The sequence below is a fragment of the Podarcis bocagei genome, assembly GCF_964188305.1.
Source record: "Podarcis bocagei genome assembly, chromosome: 7".
Lineage (NCBI taxonomy): Eukaryota > Metazoa > Chordata > Lepidosauria > Squamata > Lacertidae > Podarcis > Podarcis bocagei.
Window position 1 is genome coordinate 66,586,317 of NC_138132.1, and position 22,971 is coordinate 66,609,287.

Here is a 22,971-nt window from a genome sequence, read left to right on the forward strand (position 1 = left end):
AGAAGGTGGACGATCAGTCTGTGAAGATAGATAAAGCAACTTCCTCGATCCAAAAATTGACTGACCAAGTTTCCCAGCACACGCAAGCCATAGAGAAATTGCAAGGAGCAACAGCGGAAAATCGAGAATTAGCTGGAGAAGCAATCCAGAAAGTGGGAGTCCTACAAAAAGAGGTTGAAGAAATAAAAGGAGAAGTTAGGCCCCTGCACAAACAGGTGGGTGAACAACAAGTCTATCTGTCAATGGTGGAACTGAAAAATCGTGAGAGCAACATCAAATTGAGAGGTATTCCAGAACTCGAGCAAGGAGACTTGATTGGATACTTAACACAGGAATTCTCGAAGTTCTGGGGTTTAAAGGAAGACACGGATTTTAGGATTGTCTCGGCATATAGATTGGGAAGACTGGTAAGGAAAGACAGATCCAGAGACTGCTTGATAATTTTAAGAACAAAGGAAGAGAGAGACAAGATCCTAGGCCTTCACTTCAAAAAAGCAATTGAAATACAAGACAAAAGAGTGGAAATTTATAGAGATATCCCGAGGCAGCTGTTGGACCTTAGAGCCACCTATACAGAATTAGCAAAACTGCCGAGACACAACGCAATCCCCTATAGGTGGGAGTTTCCACAGGGATTATCCTTCACCTACAAAGAAAGGAAGGTTAAAATAAGAACACCTGAAGATAACCAAAGGTTCCTTCACGACCACGGAGAAGATCTCCAAAAAGGAGCGGATTGGCTTCCAGTTTTACCAGCACCAGCACCGCCCGGAAGTGGGCCAACGCCTATACCTTCGGGATCTGAACAAAAGGAAGACACCCCATCTTAAGAACATCTGAAATAGAACAGGATGTCTCTGCAGCTACTTAGTTGGAACATAAATGGCGGGAATTCTCCGGAAAAAAGGAGAAGGATATTTCATATCCTAAAAAAAGAACAATTGGATGTAATATGTTTGCAAGAAACACATGTGACTAGGCTCCACAGGAAAGTATTAATCAATAAAAGACTTGGCCAAGAATTTATCTCATCAGACAAAGTTAAAAAAAGAGGTGTTGTAATTTATGCAAAGGAGAACCTGTCGCCAAAATTTTTATTTAAAGATGATCATGGAAGAACCCTTGCAATTGAAATCCAAACACAAGGGGAAAAGATTTTGATATTAGGAATCTACGCGCCAAATGATGGAAAATCAGAATTCTACAAGAAGCTGCATGAGACGATGATGGACTATTTGGACTATTCTAATATTATCGTGATGGGAGATATGAATGGGGTGGTGTCTACAAATATGGACAAATCCCAAAATCAAAACTTAACAACAGACGGTAGACTTCCTAAAACCTTTTTTGAAATGACAGACAATATGGACTTGATTGACATTTGGAGGACAAGGAACCCCTTGGGTAAAGAAGGAACCTTCTTTTCTGAGGCCCACTTGTCATGGACACGAATCGACCAAATTTGGATATCTAGAGGACTGGCCCCGAAAACGAGAAAAGTGGAAATCTGCCCAAAAACCTGCTCCGACCATAATGCCTTAAAAATGGAATTGAGACTTTTCCCAACTGGATCCTTCAGATGGAGAATGAATGACACCTTGCTAAGAGATCAAGAGATCGTTAAGAAGGCCCAAAAAACGCTAAAGGACTACTTTGAAATAAATTTGAACACTACGGTGGAGAAAAGAATAATCTGGGACGCAAGCAAAGCTGTAATGAGAGGGTTTCTGATACAACAGAATACAATAAAGAAAAAATTTTGGAATGGAAAAAAGGAAAAAATTCTAGAGAAAATAAGTGAAGGAGAGAAAAAGCTGAGAACTAATCCGAAGTCAAAAGAGGTGCTAAGAGAGATCAAATTCCATCAAGCACAATATTCGAAATTGATTAATCAAGAGATTGAGTGGAAAATTAAACAAATGAAGCAGAGATCGTTTGAATCAGCAAATAAATGTGGAAAGTTGTTAGCTTGGCAATTGAAAAAAAGACAAAAGCTAAACACAGTCACAAACCTGGAGATTCAAGGAAAAATAGTTCAGAAACCAGAAGAAATAAGAAAGTGCTTCCACAGATACTTCAAGGAACTTTATGCACAGGGGCCTCAGAAAGAATCGGAAATAGACCAATTCTTGAGGACAAATGGACTATCTAAAATAAGTCAAGATAAAAGATCAATTCTCAACAGTAAAATAACTCAACAGGAAATTGAAGGTGCCATCCAAAATATGCAACTTGGCAAATCTCCAGGCCCAGATGGTCTCACCTCCAAATATTATAAGACTCTGAAGGATTGTTTGATACAACCGTTGTTGGAGGTTTGCAACCAGATTATGGAGGGGAGAAGGGCACCGGAAACGTGGAAAGAAGCATTCATCACATTGATTCCCAAGTCAGAGAAGGAAAAGACTCAGCTTAAGAACTACCGTCCCATCTCACTCCTGAATGTGGATTACAAAATATTTGCAGACATTTTAGCAAGTAGACTTAAAAACGTTTTAAACGAAGTAATTCACAAGGACCAAGCAGGCTTTCTCCCTGGTAGACACATGTCTGATAACACCAGGAATATTATTGATATATTGGAGTTGTTGCGAATCAGAAACACAAGGGCTGCTTTAATCTTTATTGATGCGGAGAAAGCATTTGACAACATTTCTTGGATGTTTATGAAGAAAAACCTGAAGGGGATGGGAGTGGGACGGGGGTTTGAAAATGGACTAGAAGCAATTTATTCAGAGCAAAAAGCCAAGTTGATAGTGAACAATGTGGTGTCGGATGAACTTCTAATTGAAAAAGGGACACGACAGGGGTGCCCTTTATCCCCTCTGCTATTTATTTCTGTTCTGGAGGTATTGCTGAATATGATTAGGGAGGACCAGTTGGTGCAAGGTATAGAGGTCGGAGCGAAACAATACAAACTGAAAGCCTTTGCAGATGACCTAGTCTTGACAGTACAGGAGCCAGTATCTAGCACAAAAAGAGTTTTGGAACTTATTTTGGAGTTTGGTCGGGTGGCGGGATTCAAGTTAAACAAACAAAAAACTAAGGTTTTGGTCAAAAATTTGACACCTACAGAGATAGAGGGGTATCAGAAAGAGACAGAGCTAAGTGTGGTTAAAAAAGTGAAATACCTGGGGGTATACTTGTCCACCAAAAATTTAAACCTTTTCAAAGATAACTATGAAAAATGTTGGTTGGAAATTAAAAAAGACTTGGATATCTGGTCAAGATTGAAACTTACCTTGTCAGGCCGAATCGCAGCTATAAAGATGTGTGTTTTGCCAAAAATGCTATTCTTATTTCAAACCCTTCAGGTCGTGGACAGAATGGAATGCTTTGGAAAATGGCAGAAGGATATTTCTAAGTTTGTCTGGCAGGGCAAAAAGCCCCGAATAAAATTTAAAATACTAACCGACTCAAAAGAAAGAGGGGGGTTTGCCCTGCCGGACTTAAGGTTGTACTATGAAGCTGCAGCCTTCTGCTGGTTGAAGGATTGGTTCCTGTTGGAAAACACCGATGTCCTAGATCTGGAGGGGTTTGATAATGTGTATGGTTGGCATGCATACTTGTGGTATGACAAGGCGAAGGTTCATAAATTGTTCAAAAACCATATTGTCAGAAAATCAATTTTTGCCGTTTGGATGAAGTATAAGGATTTATTAGAAAACAAGACCCCGAGGTGGTTATCACCTGTGGAAGCCAAGATTTCTAAAAAAAAGCCCAATATGGAGGCCCATTGGCCAAAATATTGGGAACTGATTGAAAGAGTTGGAGACAATTGGAAGCTCCAAAGCCAGGACAAATTAAAAGGTAAGGTGCGAGATTGGTTACATTATGCTCAAATTCAAGAGGTATTCAAAATGGACAAAAAAGTGGGTTTCCAGTTGGAGAAATCGAAACTGGAGACGGAGTTATTAGAACCAAAGACTAAGGTACTTTCGAGGATGTATGACTTGCTGCTTAAATGGAACACACAGGATGAGACAGTTAAATCTGCTATGATAAAATGGGCACAGGATGTAGGACACAACATTATGTCTGAGGACTGGGAAAGGTTATGGAACACCGGCATGAAATTCACGGCATGTAGTGCCTTGAAAGAGAACATTATGAAAATGGTATACCGGTGGTACATGACCCCAGTCAAGTTGGCTAAAATATACCATCTTTCTGATAATAAGTGTTGGAAATGTAAGGAGGCAGAAGGGACATTCTTTCACCTCTGGTGGACCTGCCCGAAAGTAAAGGCCTTCTGGGAAATGATACATAATGAGTTGAAAAAGGTATTCAGATATACCTTTTCTAAGAAACCAGAGGCCTTTCTTCTGGGCATGGTGGACCGGAAGGTGCCAAAGAAGGACAGAACCTTGTTTATGTATGCAACCACAGCAGCTAGGATTCTTATCGCAAAGTTCTGGAAGACACCAGATTTACCCACACTGGAGGACTGGCAGACGCAGTTGATGGACTACATGGAGTTGGCAGAAATGACTGGCAGAATTCGAGATCTGAGCGAAGAAACAATGGAGGAGGACTGGAAAAAATTTAAGGACTATTTGCAAAAACATTATAAGTTGTTTGAGTGTTAAGATTGTGCACGATTAAGAAACGTTATGCTTCTGCAATTTATTTTAAGTAAATGATAAAGTAAGTATTGATGGAAAAAAAAATGAGACAAATTAAAAACAAAATATTATGTTTATTAAGAGTGTTAAAATTAAATTACAAATTTTTGAAATTGGTAACATAATAAATACAAAGGCATAATAAGTTGGGAAATAAGATAATAAATTGCTGAATTGGTTAGAATGATGAACGCAATGCTGAGAGGATGTGAGGAGGTCCAAAAAGATGTCGAAAAAATTTCATGATGATCTTTTCTTTTTTCTATGTTTTTCTTTATATATATGGAAAATGTTTCTTGTATATTGTTGTCCAAACAAATTTGTTCACCTATGGAAAGAAACGCAATAAAAATTTTTATAAAAAAAAAAAAAAAGAACAGGAAGCTGGACTGGATCAGGCCATTGGCGTGATCCAGCAGGCTCTTCTTATGATCTTAAGCAGAGTGCAAGCTGATGGTGGAGCTCCAGAACAGCTTGAATCTGGTGATGGTTTCAAGAGGAAAGGTGAGAGAAGGCGGTAGATGACTGAGCAGATTGGCAGAGCAACATAAGAAGGTTTCTGCTGGATCAGGCCAACTTGGGAGGCCCATCTAGTCCAGTATCCTGTTCTCAGTGTGGCCAACCAGATGCCTGTGTAAAACCAGCAAGCAGGACCCAAGCCCAAGGGCATTTTCTCCTCCTGTGGTTTCCAGCAGCTGGTGTTCAGTAGCATGACTGCTTCTGACTGTGGAGGCAAAGCATAGCCCATTATGGCTAGTAGTCATGGACAGCCACCTCCTCCTCCATGAATCTGTCCAATCCTCTTTGAAAGCCATCCAAGTGGGTGGTCAACCCTGTCTCCTGTGGGAGCGAGCTGCATAGCTTAATGAAGAAGGACTTTCTGTCACCTGTCCTGGATCTTGCAGCTTCATCGGATGTTCACAAGTCCCAGTGCCATGAGAGACACGACTCTTCCCTTTGTACAGAAGGCACATCCTGTGCAAAGGTGTGTACCTTCCTGCTGTACAAAAGGAAATAGATTTCTACACAGGAGCAAACCTCTCCCTTCTGCATCCAAACAAGCAAGAGGCATCACACATGGAGTCTGTTGAGTCCATCTTGTTCAGCATAGCCTACACGGACTGGCAGGTTCCTTCTAAGACTGCAGGCAGATATTCTCTCCCAACTTTTTTTGTAGAGCTGGGAGTTGGGAACTTCTGCGTGCAATGCAGATGGCTCTACTACTGGGCTGTGGCCCTTTCCCAGCTAGGCAGAAGCAGTCAAAGAGGGCGTGGTCAGTAAGGGGGCGTGGCCTGGGCAGAATTCTGAGATCCAGGGGACAGGTTCCTGCCCCAAAGAGCTTACAGTCTCAACTGAGACAGAGGTACCATATTTTTCGCACTATAGGACGCACCGGACAATAGGACGCACCTTGTTTTAGAGGGGGGAGAACAAGAAAAAAAAAATCTCCCCCTCTCTGCCCAGCGCCCCTTCAGCGAAGTGGCAGGAGGCGCTGCGCAGAGAGGGGGAGAATTTTCCCCCTCTTGTTTTCCCGCTCTAAAACAAGGTGCCGTTTGGGGTGCGTTCAGGCGGCTACCTTGGAAGCCTGGAGAGCAAGAGGGGTCGGTGTGCACCGACCCCTCTCGCTCTCCAGGCTTCAGGTTCCTTTCGACCTGCTCTTTGGGGCTGGCGGGGGGAAGCCCACCACCAGCCCCAAAGAGCAGGTCAGGGAGCAGCGGAAAGGCGCAGCGGAGAGGCTGCTGCCATAGTCGCGCGTCACCTCTCCAGCTGGGAGAAGGTCGCGGGGGCTTCTTTAGCCCCGCACGCGCTCTCCCGGCTGGAAAGGTGACGCGCGGCTATAGAGGATCCTGCCATAGCCGCGCGTCAACTCTCCAGCCGGGAGAGGGTCGCGGGGGGCTTCTTTTGCCCCGCGCACACTCTCCTGGCTGGAGAGGTGACGCGCGGCTATAGAGGCTCCCAGCTGGGAGAGGGTCACGGGGCTACGGCATCTTCGCTCCATAGGATGCACACACATTTCCCCTTCATTTTTGAAGGGGAAAAAGTGCGTCCTATAGAGCGAAAAATACGGTATGTGGTGGTGACACAATGCATAAGGAAGGCATTTAGATTCATATTATTTAATTTTTTAATTTATTCCAAAAGGAAGGGACTCATTCCAACATTTAGCATCGAAGTCTAGCTGCAAAAAGCCTGTTCTTTCCCCAGTGGAGCACATTTCCTTTTTGCCAGCCTCAGCCCTGTCTGGAGACTCAAAATCGCTGCATGGACATTCAGCCTGTCCAATGCAAAGCCATCCAATTAATAGCATCTTTGAATTTAAATTGGGGGCCAGAAGGGTGAGGGTGGTGAGGGTAGATGGGAGGGGAGCCAAAACCGGAACACGTGGACATTTATATCAATCAAGGCTAGAAAACAGAGGTTTCCCCCACTGTTAATCAATGTTTCATTAGCACCCCCAGTGCAAGCCAAATTCAAATTAACTTAATTTGATCTTTATAAATTGAGTGCGTAATGTCTCTCAGCAGAACAGAGCCGTGGCGGTGAATCAGGCTTGAAGTACATGAGGGAGGATTTCGGTTGGGTGAGTGGGAGAACCTCATTTCCATTTTTATAAACGAAAAGGAATGGAGGAAGGAAGAGCTACAGAATGATGCTTCCAAGAAGAACAGACTACCCAGTCAGACACATCCTACCCCCCCCACGCTCCTGCTGAAGCTGCCATACGTTTACAAATTTTGCAGCCATGTGGGTGGAGGGAGTATGGCACAGTGGTTAGATTGCTGGAGAGGTGTGGAATCCCGGTTCAAATCCCCATCCTACCGGAGGTTTCACTGGGTGACTTTAGCCTAATCTCTGTCTCTCTCTCAGCCTAACCCTACTGTGGACTTCTCTAACACGCTCAATGTGGGGATGCCTTTGAAAAGGGAGCTTCAGCTGGTCCAGAATGCTGCAGCCAGACTGCTGATGGGAGCCAGTTACAAGGGAACAGAGGCAGCAGTCCCTAGTAGTCTAATAACAACAGCAAGCTCACAGAGATTCCACAGTCCAAAGAGGACTCTTTAAAAAGGCAGGGTTTGTTCTCCATTGACTAAGACGAACCCCTGATGGCTCAGATATCACATCTAAACACAGGAAGAGTCCTCTATCCATTTCCATTGCTAGGCCCCGTTCCACTCAACTGATTCGCAAAGTCTCTTTTGAAAGCCCAAGATCAGGACACGGAGATAAAACCTGCAAACATTCCACTTAGTAATGTTTGCTCAGAGACCCCCTTAAGGTTAACATCTCAGCAACGCTCCCTTCACCGCGATGCCCAAGCCAAGAGAGCTCTTCCATGACATCGGAGCAGCTAAGCCAATGGCAGCCCAAGCTGGCTGCGATGCCTCCCCTCCCTCTCTCCATCCTGATCTCAGAGCAGGCTGACTGCTTGAGGGTGGACAGCACTGTCATCCGCAATTGTAAGAGTTTTAGAGATGAAAGAGGAGTGAACTGCTGAATTTCACTCTGTCTTTTAGGGTGTAAAATGCAGCAGAGAATCTCCCACCCCAGTTCTTCCCTTGAGGCCCAGCACCTTTTCCAAGCGCACACATCAAAGGAACACAGAGTTCTTTCCACCCGCTCAAACTGTACATCCTTTCCCCCTCCCTCCTGGCCTCCAGGGAATGAGCAATCTGAAAAGAAATTCTGTTGCTGTCCAGCCTCACCACCCTGGCTGCTAAAATCCTGTCAATCCTGTAAGGTTTAACCCTCTTTTAAAAAGCACCAGAGTTGGGGAGGAAGGTAGCTAGTTACTTAGTTGGGGGACAGTTTGGCACCAAGAAATAAAGTAGACATACATTGGGTTCTCTCTGTTTTATGTCAGTGACTTTCCCTTTGCTTTCCAAACAAGGAGAGGGAGTGTGGCTTCTTGGCTAAGAAGCCAAGATGCTGTGGATCTTCAAATCTGGGCATAGCCCGGTGTGGGGCTTAGCAAGCCACTGTTTAGCCAGCCTCCAACTCACTCCCATCTATGTTCCGGATTGGGCTTCTGCCATCTAGTGGGTTACTCAAAGGAATACTGGCAGAGACAAAAGGAAAAAGAATCCCAGTGGCTGATAGGAACTCATCTGCCTATGTTGAGTTTACATAACAATATGAGAAAGAGCCCTGCTGGATCAGGCCAATGACCCACCTAGTCCAGCATCCTGTTCCCACCTTGGCCGACCAGATGCCCCAGTGGGAAACCAGCAAGCAGGACCCGAGTGCAAGAACACCCTCTGCCCTCCTGGAGCTGCCGGTAACTGGTATTCAGAAGCATCGTCGCACCCAAATGTGGCGGCAGAGCAGAGCCATCACGGCTAGTAGCCAGTGATAGCCATGAATTTGTCTGATTCTCTTTTAAAGCCATCCAAGTTGGTGGCCCTCATTGCTTCCTGCAGGAGGGAGTTCCGTAGTTTAACTGCACACTGCGTGAATAAGTCCTTTATTTGATCTGTCTTGGATTTTCCAACACTGAGCTTCACTGGACAGCAACGAGTTCTAGTGTTATGGGGGGGGGGCTTTTCCCCATACTTGGGGCCCCTTCCAACTCTGAAGTGATGGTTGGCTGGCCCCACACAGGGGAAAAACCAGCTCTGCCCTGATCAGCCTATCTCAATATTGATTCACTGGACTTTGATCTGCCACTGACCTTCCATGGAAAGGACTTGCGTGCTTGGCTACATGCTGCTTCCTGCCATTGCTTGCTCAAGTTCCCCTTGCACGCTCCTGATTTCCACAGGAATCATACACACAGCTTCTCTGCCTTCACCTTGACTGGCAACCATCCTCTAATAAAACAATTCATCTGCATTAATTGGGAGAGCTGGAAGACGCTGCTTATTGTTCTGGAAAGTGATTAGAAACCCTTGGAACGGCAGGCAGGCATCGGGCGTGATGCCAGAGAGATAAGAACAAACCAGGACATGGGGCTCCAGAAAGTAAGGCTTCTCCTCGTTGGGCTCCAGCCTCCGAGATGCCTTTTCTTGATTTCCAGATGATGGCGAGGCAGCAGCGGCTATGTTTAGCCGGAGCCGTCTCAGTGGGCTGCAGGGAGGTCCTGGGAAGGGGAACTGTAGGAGCTTGGAATCCAGTCTTGGCAGGCGGGCTGTTTTCCAAGGGAGTGGAGGAGGAACCATGTGCAACAAAGGCGTGCTCCTCAGGGCTTGCTTTATCAAACAAGGGAGGGAATGAAAGCCCACGGAGTGACTGCAGCTTGCTAACTAGGGGAGATGTGCCTGAAACGTACCCTGGTTTCTGGAGAGGGATACACACAGGTCCCTTGTTGGCACTGTTAAGAGCCATCAGGGGATCCATTATGTTTGAAAACTCGGGTTCTCTAGCCAAGGAGAAAGTAACGTAACCGTTTTGGCATTTTTTGCAAGTCAGCCTGTTCTGGGCATCATACCAGGTTGCTCTGCCCGGTGCCCTTCAGGTCTAGAGGAGGCTCCTCCTGCCTTGGTGGAGTCAGACAATATCATCTGGAGGGACTGCTCAACATTCCCCAACCTCAGCAGTTCTCAACCTGTGGGTCCCCAGATGTTGTTGGACAACAACTCCCATCATCCCTGAGCTCTGGCCTTGCTAGCTAGGGGTGATGGGAATTGCAGTTCAACAACATCTGGGGACCCACAGGTTGAGAAAGGCTGCAAAACCAAGTGCCTTCCAGATGTTGTTGGGGACTAACTACCATCTTCCCTGATAGTTAAGGATGATGGCCAAAATTGATGAGAGTTGGGACACCAAGAACACCTGGAAGTCAGTCTTTCTCTCTCTCTGTGTGTGTGTGTGTGTGTGTGTAGTCCCATCTGCACTGTACATTAAACCTGCATCATACCACTGTAAACAGTCAGGGCTTCCCCCAAAGCATCCTGTGTAATGTAGTTTGCTGAGGTTGCTGAGAGTTGTGAGGAGAGCCCCACTCCCCTTACTGAACTACAATTCCCAAAGTCCTCCGTGATGAGAGATTGATCATTAAAGCCCCCTTGGAACTGTAGGTAGGTGAGGGGGATATGGGGCTCACCTCACAACTCTCAGCACCTTTAAAAACTACATTTCCTTTCTCCTTGATCATTCTGGTTGCCCTTTCCTGAACCTTTTCCTCTTTGAGGCAAGGCAACCAGAACAGTGCACGGCATTCCAAACACGGTGGTGCCCTGGAATTGTATACAGTGGTACCTTGGGTTACATACGCTTAGTTTACATATGCTTCTGGTTACAGACTCCGCTAACCCAGAAATAGTGCTTCAGGTTAAGAACTTTGCTTCAGGATAAGAACAGAAATCGTGCTCCGGCAGCGCAGTGGCAGCAGGAGGCCCCATTGGCTAAAGTGGTCCTTCAGGTTAAGAATGGACCTCCGGAACGAATTAAGTACTTAACCCGAGGTACCACTGTACTGTATTCATTGTATACATTATTAATACTGGCTGTTTTATTTTCAGTTCCTTTCCTAATGCTACGTAGCGGGAAATTTGCCTTTTTCACAGCCACTGCACACTGGGTTGACATTTTCATTCAGCTATTTACTATGCCACCATCTCATGCTTGGTCCATCACCACCAGTTCAGAATGTATAGGTAAAGATAAGATTTTTTTGCTCCAACGTGCATCGGTTTACACTTGTTTACATGGGATTGCATTTGCCATTTTCCTGCCCTTTCACGTGGTTTGGAAAGAGCTCTTTGCAAATCCTTTCTATTACAGAGACCCTGGACAACTTAGTACCACCAGCAATTGCAATCACACTCACCAGTATAGGAAAGCCCATGAGGAAGTCGTAGATGAAAACGATCCCCGCGATCAGATAGGTGATCTGCAAAGAAGTCTTAATGGGTTCCGAGCCATCAATGGATGAGCGCCTCTTGCCTTGAGCGTCCTCCACCACGATGGTGGGAACGTTGAATTTGTTCTTGTCGATGTTGTTGCCTGCCTGGATGGAGAAAGTTTGGAAGAGGGCGATGGCCACGCAGACCACGCCCATGACCACGCTCCCACTGATCAGGAGCAGGAAGCAGACGCCAAAGCCCAGGCCGATCTCGGTGACGATGAAGCGGCAGTCGGTGTCGTAGAAGCGCTCCGTGGTGTCGTGCCAGCCCACGGCTGGCAGCGTGGAGAGGATGAAGGACACCATCCAGATACCCATGACGGTGTGGACCGCTTGCTTCTTGGTGTTGCTTAACCTAGAGAGGGGAGGAAAAAAGACACCTCCCCTTAGGACAAAGCCACATTTTCCGTATCCTTTTGGCTGAAAGCGAAACAGATCATCCCAAGCGTTTGGCAATGGCAACCATACAATCCTAGAATTGTAGAGTTGGAAGGTACACCAAGGGTCATCTTGTCCAACCTCCCTGGAGTGCAGGAATCACAGCAATAGGACCTCTGGCACAAGGTTTCCCAAGCTTGGGTCTCCAGATGTTGATGGACTACAACTCCCATCATCCCTAACTAGCAGGATCAGTGGATGATGGGAGTTGTAGTCCAAAAGCAGCTGGAGACCCAAGTTTGGGAAACCTTTTTTTGCGGCAGATGCACATCCAACCTGTTTAAAAACCTCCAGTGAAGGTGAGATCCACCACCTTCCAAGGTCATCCATTCCACTGCTGAACAGCTCTTGCCATCAGAAAGCTCTTCCAAATGTTTATAGTCAGAACCTCCTTCCTTGTCATTTGAATCCATTGTTTTGGGTCCTCCTCTCTGGAGCAGCAGAAGACAAGCTTGCTGCACCTTCCATGGTGAAAGCCCTTCTCTAGCTGTAATTCCTACACTGCAGGGGTTGGACCAGATGATGCTTGGGGGGGTTCCTCTCCCCTCTATAATTCTATGGTTCTGCGACCACCGCGGGACTCATCCAAAGACGGGACTTGCCTGTAGTTCACTGGCCAGCGGACCATCCACATCCGGTGATAGGAGAGGGAGGTGACTGAGAAGCAGGTGACCAGCGTCAAGGTGTAGAAGGTGGAGACAAAGACTTTGCAGAGGCCCTCGCTCCACTGGTAGTCGGAGTTTTGGCGGCGGAGCTGGACGACTGAGTACATGGTGATGGGAATGGCAATGTTAAGGATGTGCGTCCCAGCCAGCGTGCAGATGAGGAACTCCAGGGGCTTCCATTTCTTCTGCTTGGCGCTCACACTGAGGATCCCCCAGGCGTTGGCCAGGACAGAGAGCCCTGAGCAAACCAGCCAAGCCACAGCGTTCCTGTTCAAGGTCTGCTCATCATCCATGGTGGAGGGAGGAGTAGTGGCCATCTGGCGAGGCCAGGTGAGGATGACGTACCAGGAAGAAGGAGGGGAGGAGATGCATCCTACAAGCGGGCCGGGGCCATCAAGGGTGCATCAGGGAAGTGGGGGGATCCCACCCAAGGACCGACGGGGAAGCAGCGCCCGGGGTGGTCCTGTGGCTCATGGTTCTGGAAGGGAAACAAGAGACAGCTCAGGAAACAAAGAGAGCATTGCCGCATGCAAAAGGTTTGTGTGAAACTGATATCCTGCTGGATTGCAAGGCTCAAACAGAGGAGGAACAAAACATAGGAAGAACCAGCTGGATTAAGCCCATCCAGTCCATCTTGTTCTTGCAGTGGACCCCGGCACGACAACCCTCTCTCCTCCTGCGGTTCCCAGTATTTGGAGGCATAGTTAAACTGTGGAACTCACTTCCACAGACAGCAGTGATGGCCACCAACTCAGGATGGCTTCAAAAGAGGATTAGGCAGATTCATGGAGCAGATGGCTCTCAATAACTACCAGCCAGGAGGGCTATCACTTTGCCTCCATAGCAGGAGGCATCAATTACTCCGAATAAGAGTTGCTGGAAACCTCAGGAGGAGAGAGGGCTCCTGTGCTCGGGTCCTGTTTGCGGGTTTCCCATGGGGTCATTTGTGTAGCCACTGTGAGAAGAGGATGCTGGAGTAGATGGGCTACTGGCCTGATCCAGGAGGCTCATTTTATGTTCTTATGTTAAACCCCTTTCAACCCCCAGAGGGGGCTATTGAGACTAGCATAAAGCAGCAACAACAGCACCAGACAGATATACTGTTCCCAACTGGGGAGCAACCTCTGATTCACTGAACTGTGGGCACCCACGTTTTTGAGGCACGATGCAAAGCCCACTGCCCCTATGTTAGGCAGCTAGCAGCTGGCAGCCCAATGCTTGGAGTCATAGTGGCTGGAGATGGAGTGTGCTGCCCTTATATCGAGACAAGCCATTAGTTCCCCAACACCAGTAGCCTCTACTCTCCTTTTTTATTGGGAGATGCTGGGGACCAAACCAGGGATCTTGGCCTTGCCAAGCAAGATGCTCTGACCAAGCGAGTGCCCCCTTCCTGCAGCCTAGGTGAGCGTAAGACAGTGGTGGAGTGCTAAATTCTGAAGTGTGCCAGCTCAGCCTGGCAGCCTCCTCCGCCACAGCAGCAGCCCCCAAGAAACATCCAAATACACAGGCCACTGAGTCAACCCACTTGCACATAGCCGCCCACTCCCCCAGTACACAGCACAAGGCCCAATTAATCAGCTGACGGTCCTCGAGTACATGCTTCTGAAGTCAAACGCATTGCTAGCAAAAAGGCCTTTGAAGCAGCCGAAATGAGGAAAGCTCGTTTACTAAGGGGTGCTGGCTGCTGGGGGCTCCCCTCCTCCTGAGCTACCTTTACAGCTTGCTCTCTTAGCATTCCAGCTTTTTGCATTTCAGCATTTTGCTGACATGTCCACCCTCGATGCTGCCTCCATTGAGCTTTGGCAACCTGGTCCTGATTCGCTTCCAAATCCCCAATCTTGGCTTGGCCCTTCAAAGGGTCTACTTATTCTTCTGTCTGGCTGCAAAAAAGGGGAAAGAAACAAAATACTTCTGCTCCAGAGGATCTTCAACAAAGGTGGTCAAGGAGGAATGATCAGAAGAGAACCAAATCAGCTGCCAAGCACCTCCCAAACAGACAAAATGCACATCATTTTGGACTCCTGTTGGCGTCCGTGACCACTGCATGGAGGCATCTGAATAACATGTCAGAACAGTTCAGACTACAGGCGAGAGAACAGCCTGAACATCCCCATACAACAGCATTGCGGGGGGTTGGACCAGATGACTCTCAGGGTCCCATCCAGCTCTACACTTCCTTGACTCTATGATTCTAACTCTTCCAGAACGTATGGAGTAAGCAAAGCTTGGACAGCAGTTACTGGGAATCACAGGTGGGAAGAGCGGTGTTGCACTCCTGTCCTGCTTGATGGTTTCCCACTGGGGGCATCTGGGTTGCCACTGTGAGAACAGGATGCTGGACTAGATGGGACACTGGCCTGATCCTGCAGGGCTCTCTGCAGAGTCAGAACAGTTGTCCCAACCTGGCCACCAACTTGGATGGCTTTATACAGTGGCGTAGCATGGGTTGTCAGCACCCGGGGCAAGGCAAGTAATTTGCACCCCCTAACCCGTGGATTTGCGCCCCCTAACCCTAACCCCCAGATGTTGCGCCTGGTGCGGCCAGCCCCCCTGCACCCCCCACGCTACGCCACTGGCTTTATAAGACAAGTTCACGGAGGATAAAGCTACCAATGGCTACTAGCCACGATGGCTATGCCCTGCCTCCCTGTCTGGAGGAAGTCATGCTCCCCATGGTTCTCTCCCTCTCCATTTAATCCTCACAACAGCCCTGAGAGGTATGTGAGGCTGAGAGAGGCAGCGACTGGCCCAAGGCCACCCAGTGAGCTCCATGGCTGACTTGAGTTTTGAACCCGGATCTCGCTCAGGTCCTAACGTGATGCTCTAACCACTACACCACACCGACTTTCATGACCCCCACCCCAGGCCTGAGTTCCCACCCACAGAGAACTCAGCCAGCCCCACTCTACACAGCAGCCACCCCCTTTCATCTGCCTAGCTCCACCCTTTTCTTGGTCACACTAGAGTGTGACAGAATGCTGAGAGCAGAGCAGTAGACAAGCGGGAAAGGTTGTCAAGAACTGGCTCTAAGGCAGATTATCCCCACCTCCTCACAGTATATGCTCACCAATTCAAGAGGCTGGTTTTTTGTCTTGTTAACATTTACATTTTTCCACTTCTTTTCCATCTTTTGCTTTAAAAAATGAAAAAATGCTCCTTCGACCTTCAGGATGTGACATTATCTGTCAGGGTGCGATTTAATATTTAATCTGCAAAGCTTCCTGCAGCTCTAAGCAGGACTTAATGAAATATGTCTTTTGCTATTTATTTTACATTTTTTCTCTGCACGATTCCTAAGGAGCAAGGCTGGGGCAAAAAGGGAGTGGTGCTGTTTCCTCCTGGGAGCGCTTGGCCGTTTGCTGCAGACAGCCAGATGCTCACCCTGCTGGGTCAAAAGGCATATGCTGTTCCTGGAGGAATCCACCATGCTGGCCCTCAGGACAAACTCCATTATCAGTTCTCCTGCCTCACAGCTGACCCTGAACACGGTGAGCCCAACCCTTGACTGCATTCCTTTTCTTGCAAAACTCGCATTGTTTGAGCAACTGTCTCAAGGCTCAAGCACTCTCATTTCTGCACCAGCAGAACGCAAAAGGGTTCCTTAGGAACTGGCTTTAAGACCATGTCAGACCATTGCTCCATCTTGCTCAGCACTGTCAACACAGACTGGGGTTCAAAGCAGGAAGTCTCTCCCAACCCTACACGGAAAGGATGCCGGATGCCAGGGATTGACCCTTCTGTATGCAAAGCAGACGCTCTACTGCTGAGCTATGGCCACTCCCCTAAAAATAAAGTAGTATGCTAGTCCTCATGATAGATAGATAATTTATTACAGTCAAAGACCAGCTCGCATAACACAATAAAAACAGCGTTCATAAAGATGAATCAGAGCAGATTGCAGCAATAGCTCATGAGTTAAAATTTAAATATATACATACACCCGTACAACTGAGATTTGGGCTACCATAAAAATTGACCCTGAGGCACCCCAAAGGGCAACTTCAGCATTTCCCTAGTAAGCTATATTATTCTAGAGGATGGTCTGTGCCTACAAATCTGGGCACAGAATCTGGCTACCAGCCAGGTCGTCTTGTGATCTTTGCCTAAGAGGAGAGAATTTAGTTTAGACTTGTCTGAAAGATCGGCAAGCCTCTAAAATTATGTGTTTGGGGCTTCCTATTTCCCCTAATGGGCAGGCGCAAAGTCTCTGTGCGTACGGGACTCTTCTAGAACCGGTGAGCGCAAGGCCAAGCTTCTGCTAATCCTCCTGGTTCTGAACTCTCTCCTGCAGGAGTTAGCGACTGCCTCCTACTTGGATAGCTTTAAAAGAGGATTGGATAAATTCATGGAGGAGAGGGCTGTCAGCGGCTCCTAGACGTGATGGCTATGCTCTGCCTCCACAGTTGGACACCTGTTGCTGGAAGGGAGTGTGCTCTTGTGCTCTGGTCCTGTTCCTGGGTTTCCCCAGAATAGGTACCTGGAGTTGCTAGACTAGATGGGCCAGTGGCCTAATCCAGCACACTCTTTTTATTTCCTTATGACACCCATTTCTCTTCCTTGCAGCAATGCTTGGGACAGCATCACCATCTAGTCCAGCAGTGGAACATCCACTTTTGGGGGGCATCCCATCTCAGAGATGAGCAGGATGAGGGAGAGGAAGGATTCGGCTACCTGCCGGATGTGAGAGAAGCTGGCTAAAAATAACTCAGACTTGCAGTGTAGGGGGGGGGGAGTGAATGGGTATCTCTGTGGAGGAATTCAGCAGGCTTCCTTTGCTAACCACCCCCCCCATTGACACCTCTCTCTTCGTTGACTGCCATGGCAACCCATCCAACACCAAGGAGATAAATATAGCCCGGTAGTTTTCTTGGGCTACATACAGTTCAGGTGCAAACTGCAGCCGCCACACCGCCCCCCGCAACACTTCCATTAAGTAGCAGCGAGACTTACAATGGCAGGCACCCCACGTATTTATTTATGCTGTCCCTGCAGAGTGGGTGGTGCTGGTGGTGCAAAGACCCGGCGGGGTTTAAAAAGAGAGACTATGAACCACAGGCTTTAAATAGGCACCTTGCAAGCGAACTGTCTGTATGGCTCAGTCAGTAGAGCACGAGGCTCTTAACTTCAAGAGTTACAGGTTTGAGCCCCACGTAGAATCATAGAATCATAGAATCCTAGAGTTGGAAGAGACCACAAGGGCCATCGAGTCCAACCCCCTGCCAAGCAGGAAACACCATCAGAGCACTCCTGACATATGGTTGTCAAGCCTCTGCTTAAAGACCTCCAAAGTAGGAGACTCCACCACACTCCTTGGCAGCAAATTCCACTGTCGAACAGCTCTTACTGTCAGGAAGTTCTTCCTCATGTTTAGGTGGAATCTTCTTTCTTGTAGTTTGGATCCATTGCTCTGTGTCCGCTTCTCTGGAGCAGCAGAAAACAACCTTTCCCCCTCCTCTATGTGACATCCTTTTATATATTTGAACATGGCTATCATATCACCCCTTAACCTCCTCTTCTCCAGGCTAAACATGCCCAGCTCCCTTAGCCGTTCCTCATAAGGCATCGTTTCCAGGCCTTTGACCATTTTGGTTGCCCTCCTCTGGACACGTTCCAGTTTGTCAGTGTCCTTCTTGAACTGTGGTGCCCAGAACTGGACACAGTATTCCAGGTGAGGTCTGACCAGAGCAGAATACAGTGGCACTATTACTTCCCTTGATCTAGATGCTATACTCCTATTGATGCAGCCCAGAATTGCATTGGCTTTTTTAGCTGCTGCGTCACACTGTTGGCTCATGTCAAGTTTGTGGTCAACCAAGACTCCTAGATCCTTTTCACATGTACTGCTCTCAAGCCAGGTGTCACCCATCTTGTATTTGTGCCTCTCATTTTTTTTGCCCAAGTGCAATACTTTACATTTCTCCCTGTTAAAATTCATCTTGTTTGTTTTTGCCCAGTTCTCTAATCTGTCAAGGTCGTTTTGAAGTGTGATCCTGTCCTCTGGGGTGTTAGCCACCCCTCCCAGTTTGGTGTCATCTGCAAATTTGATCAGGATGCCCTTGAGTCCATCATCCAAGTCGTTGATAAAGATGTTGAATAAGACCGGGCCCAAGACAGAACCCTGTGGCACCCCACTAGTCACTCTTCTCCAGGATGAAGAGGAACCATTGATGAGCACTCTTTGGGTTCGGTCAGTCATCCAGTTACAAATCCACTGAGTGGTAGCATAGTCAAGACCACATTTTACCAGTTTCTTTACAAGAATATCATGGGGCACCTTGTCAAATGCCTTGCTGAAATCAGGGTAGGCTACATCCACTGCGTTCCCTTCATCTACCAGGCTTGTAATTCTGTCAAAAAACGAGATCAGGTTAGTCTGACATGACTTATTTTTCAGAAATCCATGCTGACTATTGGTGATCACAGCATTCCTTTCTAGGTGCGCACAGACTGTTTGCTTAATGATCTGCTCCAGAATCTTCCCTGGTATTGATGTCAGACTGACTGGGCGGTAATTATTTGGGTCCTCTCTTTTCCCCTTTTTGAAAATAGGGACAACATTTGCCGGGACTTCGCCTGTTCTCCAGTCTGCCAGGACTTCGCCTGTTCTCCAGGAATTCTCAAAGATGACTGCCAGTGGTTCTGAGATCACATCTGCCAGTTCTTTTAATACTCTTGGATGCAGTTCATCTGGCCCTGGAGACTTGAATACATCTAAACTGGCCAAGTATTCTTGTACTATCTCCTTAGTTATTCTGGGCTGTGTTTCCTTTGCTGAATCATTTGCTCCAAATTCTTCAGGTCGGGCATTGTTTTCCTTATCGGAGAAGACTGAGGCAAAGAAGGCATTGAGGAGTTCAGCCCTTTCTGTGTCCCCTGTTTGCATTTCACCATCTTCTCCTCTGAGTGACCCCACTGTTTCTTTGCTCTTCCTTTTGCTACGAACATACCCATAGAAGCCTTTTTTGTTGCTTTTAACCTCTCTAGCAAGCCTGAGTTCATTCTGTGCTTTAGCTTTTCTGACTTTGTGTCTACACGTGCTGGCTATTTGTTTGAATTCCTCTTTGGTGGTTTCCCCCCTTTTCCATTTTTTGTACACATCCTTTTTTAATCTTAACTCAGTTAAAAGTTCTTTAGATAGCCACCCTGGCTTCTTTAGGCACCTTCCATGTTTCCCTCTCATTGGTATTGCCTGACGTTGTGCTTTTAGTATCTCCCTCTTAACAAACTCCCAGCCATCATGAACTCCCTTTCCTTTTAGTATTACTGTCCATGGGATCTCACCCAGCACTTCCCTAAGTTTTATGAAGTCGGCTTTCTTAAAGTCAAGAAATTGAGTCCTAGTATGCTTGGCTGCTCCTTTCCGCTGTATTGTAAACTTCAGAAGAGCATGATCACTCGCGCCTAATGATCCTTCCACTTCTACCCCACTAACCAGGTCATCAACATTGGTTAGGACCAGATCTAAAATGGCTGTTCCTCTTGTTGCTTCTCCCACTTTCTGGACAATGAAGTTGTCTGCAAGGCCAGTGAGGAATCTGTTTGACCTTATGCTCTTGGCTGAGTTTGACATCCAACAAATATCCGGGTAATTGAAGTCCCCCATTACTACTATCTCCCTTCCTTTTGCATGCTTGGCCATCTGTTCCAGGAAGGCATCATCTATGTCCTCCGTTTGGCTTGGGGATCTATAGTAAACTCCCACAATGAGGTCCCTGTTATTCTTCTCTCCCTTAATTTTGACCCAAATGCTCTCACTTTGGCTTTGATGTTCTAAATCTTGGATCTCTTCACAGGTATACACATCCCTGACATATAACGCCACTCCTCCTCCTTTCTTGTCTGGTCTGTTTCTCTGAAATAGATTGTATCCCCCCATTATTACATTCCAATCGTGGGACTTATCCCACCAGGTTTCAGTGATGCCTATTATGTCATATTTAGTTTGCTGTACCAAGAGCTCAAGCTCATCTTGTTTATTTCCCATGCTTTGCGCATTAGTGTACAGACATTGAAGTCCATTAATCATTCCCCCGTGTCTCTTATTTAAGGATTTTTTCCTCCCACCACTAGGCCTGCGTGCTGTTTGCTCCATTTGGTCTATGACATTTGGATGATCATCTTCATCAATTGATAGGCTCCTACCTTCAGGAGCACTGTCTCCCTCCCCCACATTAGTCAGTTTAAAGCCCTCCTGATGAGGTTTCTCAAAAAGATTCCTTCATTGCAGGGGGTTGGACTAGATGACCGATTCTATGACTCTATCAACTCTACCTGGAAAAGACGAGTCTCCCTTGCCCCAATCCACCACCACCATCATCATCACCATTATCATTATTAATTGCATTTATATCCCACTTTTCTCTGCACATGGCCACGGTCGAGTGGGTGACCTTGGGACAGTCACAGCCTTTCAGCCTAGCCTACCTCGCAGAGTTGTGGTGGGAATGAATTGAAGAGGGGGAGTGTCGTGTAAGACACCACAAGCTCCTTGGAGAAAAAGGTGGGCTTTAAATGCAATAAATAAATCAGCCCCAGCCAGAAAAGCTACTCTAGATGACAGTGATTAGCTGATAGACTGATTGGCTAAAATCCTTTTGAACCTTGAAGCAGCTGAATGTTGAAAGATTCATGACAGATAAAGGAAAGAACCTCTTTATGCAGCACATGAACTGTGGAACTCACTCCCACAGGATGGCCACCAATCTAAAGGTAAAGGTAAAGGGACCCCTGACCGTTAGGTCCAGTCATGGATGACTCTGGGGTTGCGGCGCTCATCTCGCTTTATTGGCATACAGCTTCCAGGTTATGTGGCCAGCAGGACTAAGCCACTTCTGGCGAACCAGAGCAGCGCACGGAAACGCCGTTTACCTTTCTGCTGGAGTGGTACCTATTTATCTACTTGCACTTTGACGGGCTTTTGAACTGCTAGGTTGGCAGGATCAGGGACCAAGCAACGGGAGCTCAGCCCATCACGGGGATTTGAACCGCCAACCTTCTGATTAGCAAGCCCTAGGCTCTGTGGTTTAGACCACAGCGCCACCCGTGTCCCCTAGATGGCTTTAAAAGAGTATCGGACAAATTCATGGAGGAGAGGGCAATCGATGGGTACTAGTCACAGCGGCTATTCTCTGTCTCCACAGCTGGAAGCAGTGATGCTTCTGAACACCAGCTGCTGGAAGCCACGGGGCGGGCAAGAGCTCTTGTACTTGGGTCCTGCTTGAGGGTTTCCCACTGGGGCATCTGGCTGGCCAGTTTGAGAACAGAATGCTGGATGCTCTAGTCCCAAATGCTGCAACTTCTCCTCAAAGGGGAACCATTCCATCGCTTTGATCATTTCGCCACATGTTTCTTTCCTTCCTCATTCCAGCTGTCACCCAGCTGTTCTATTGTCTCAAGTTCCCTGGAAAATCAGGGAGTTGGTGGGTTCTACACAGCGTGAAAGGATGCTGAGGAGTGGTGATGTTAACCTCCTGTGATTCCCAGAATTTTTTATTGTTTGCATCATCACCGTGGTCAGTTACAGAAAGTTGGGAAATGGATTTGCAAGATACCACCATAAGGACTCTTTGAACAGAAATACTTTGGAAAAAGATGGGAGAGATTTACCCACCAACACCCATGTTCAACCAGGTCTTAAACATACAGGTCAATCATCATGAATGTTGACTGCATCATCATCATCAAGACCGAGGAAATGGCAGTGTTTCTGCCTCTGCAAAAGCAGCGCTCCTAGTGAGTCCTCTTAAGGACTGGTAAACATAACTAGGTATGATTTCAGGGGGCTGGTTAGCTGTGATTGCTCCATTGCACTTGGGGTCCCTTCCAACTCTACAATTCTGAGATTCTATAACCAGCAGGCCTTAAGCAGGGGTAACCAGTATGGCGCCCCTCCCATACGATGCTAGGCTCCCAACTCCCACCATCCCCGACTGCTGGCCATGCTGGGACTGCTGAGAGTCAACAACATCCCATTGGCTACCTCTGCCCTGAACAGCCTGTTCCTTCCCTGCTCTAAAAATCCTTTCTGCTGGGACTCTGGGACTCCTGGAGCAGGACACCTTGCCCTGCAATTCAATATGTTGGTGAGGACTGCTTAGGACCACTGTGCTGTGAGCAATAAGCACTCTGCACATCCTCTGGGGCTCATTAAGAGTTCACATGTTCTGAAGATAAGGTCTAGCACTGGAAATGGAATTTATTGATTTTTATTTTTTTATCTGAAGCTCTGGCAGAATTTCAATTGTCTGGAGTTTCAGCCACTCTCCCCCCCTTCATTTTAACAGCTTGTTCAGGAACTGTCCCTTACAGGTTGCACAGCTGTAGGTTTGTGGTTCTCTCTCCTTTCCCCTCCAACAGCACAACCCCGAAGCAGAGAACCCAGCTGCTGCTCAAGAGCAAG

General features: G+C 47.2%; 1 protein-coding gene across 1 annotated transcript in view; it reads right to left on the reverse strand.

Moving 5' to 3' along the window:
- GPR153 (G protein-coupled receptor 153) overlaps positions 1-22,971 on the reverse strand; it is a 44,783-nt gene that overhangs the window by 10,982 nt on the left and 10,830 nt on the right. The window contains exons 2-3 of the mRNA XM_081201771.1: positions 12,510-13,050; positions 11,395-11,824 (exon numbers count right to left, since the gene is read on the reverse strand). Of these exons, the coding sequence (XP_081057897.1) occupies positions 11,395-11,824; positions 12,510-12,889 (810 nt within the window). The 5' untranslated portion in view covers positions 12,890-13,050. The remainder of the gene's footprint in view (positions 1-11,394; positions 11,825-12,509; positions 13,051-22,971) is intronic.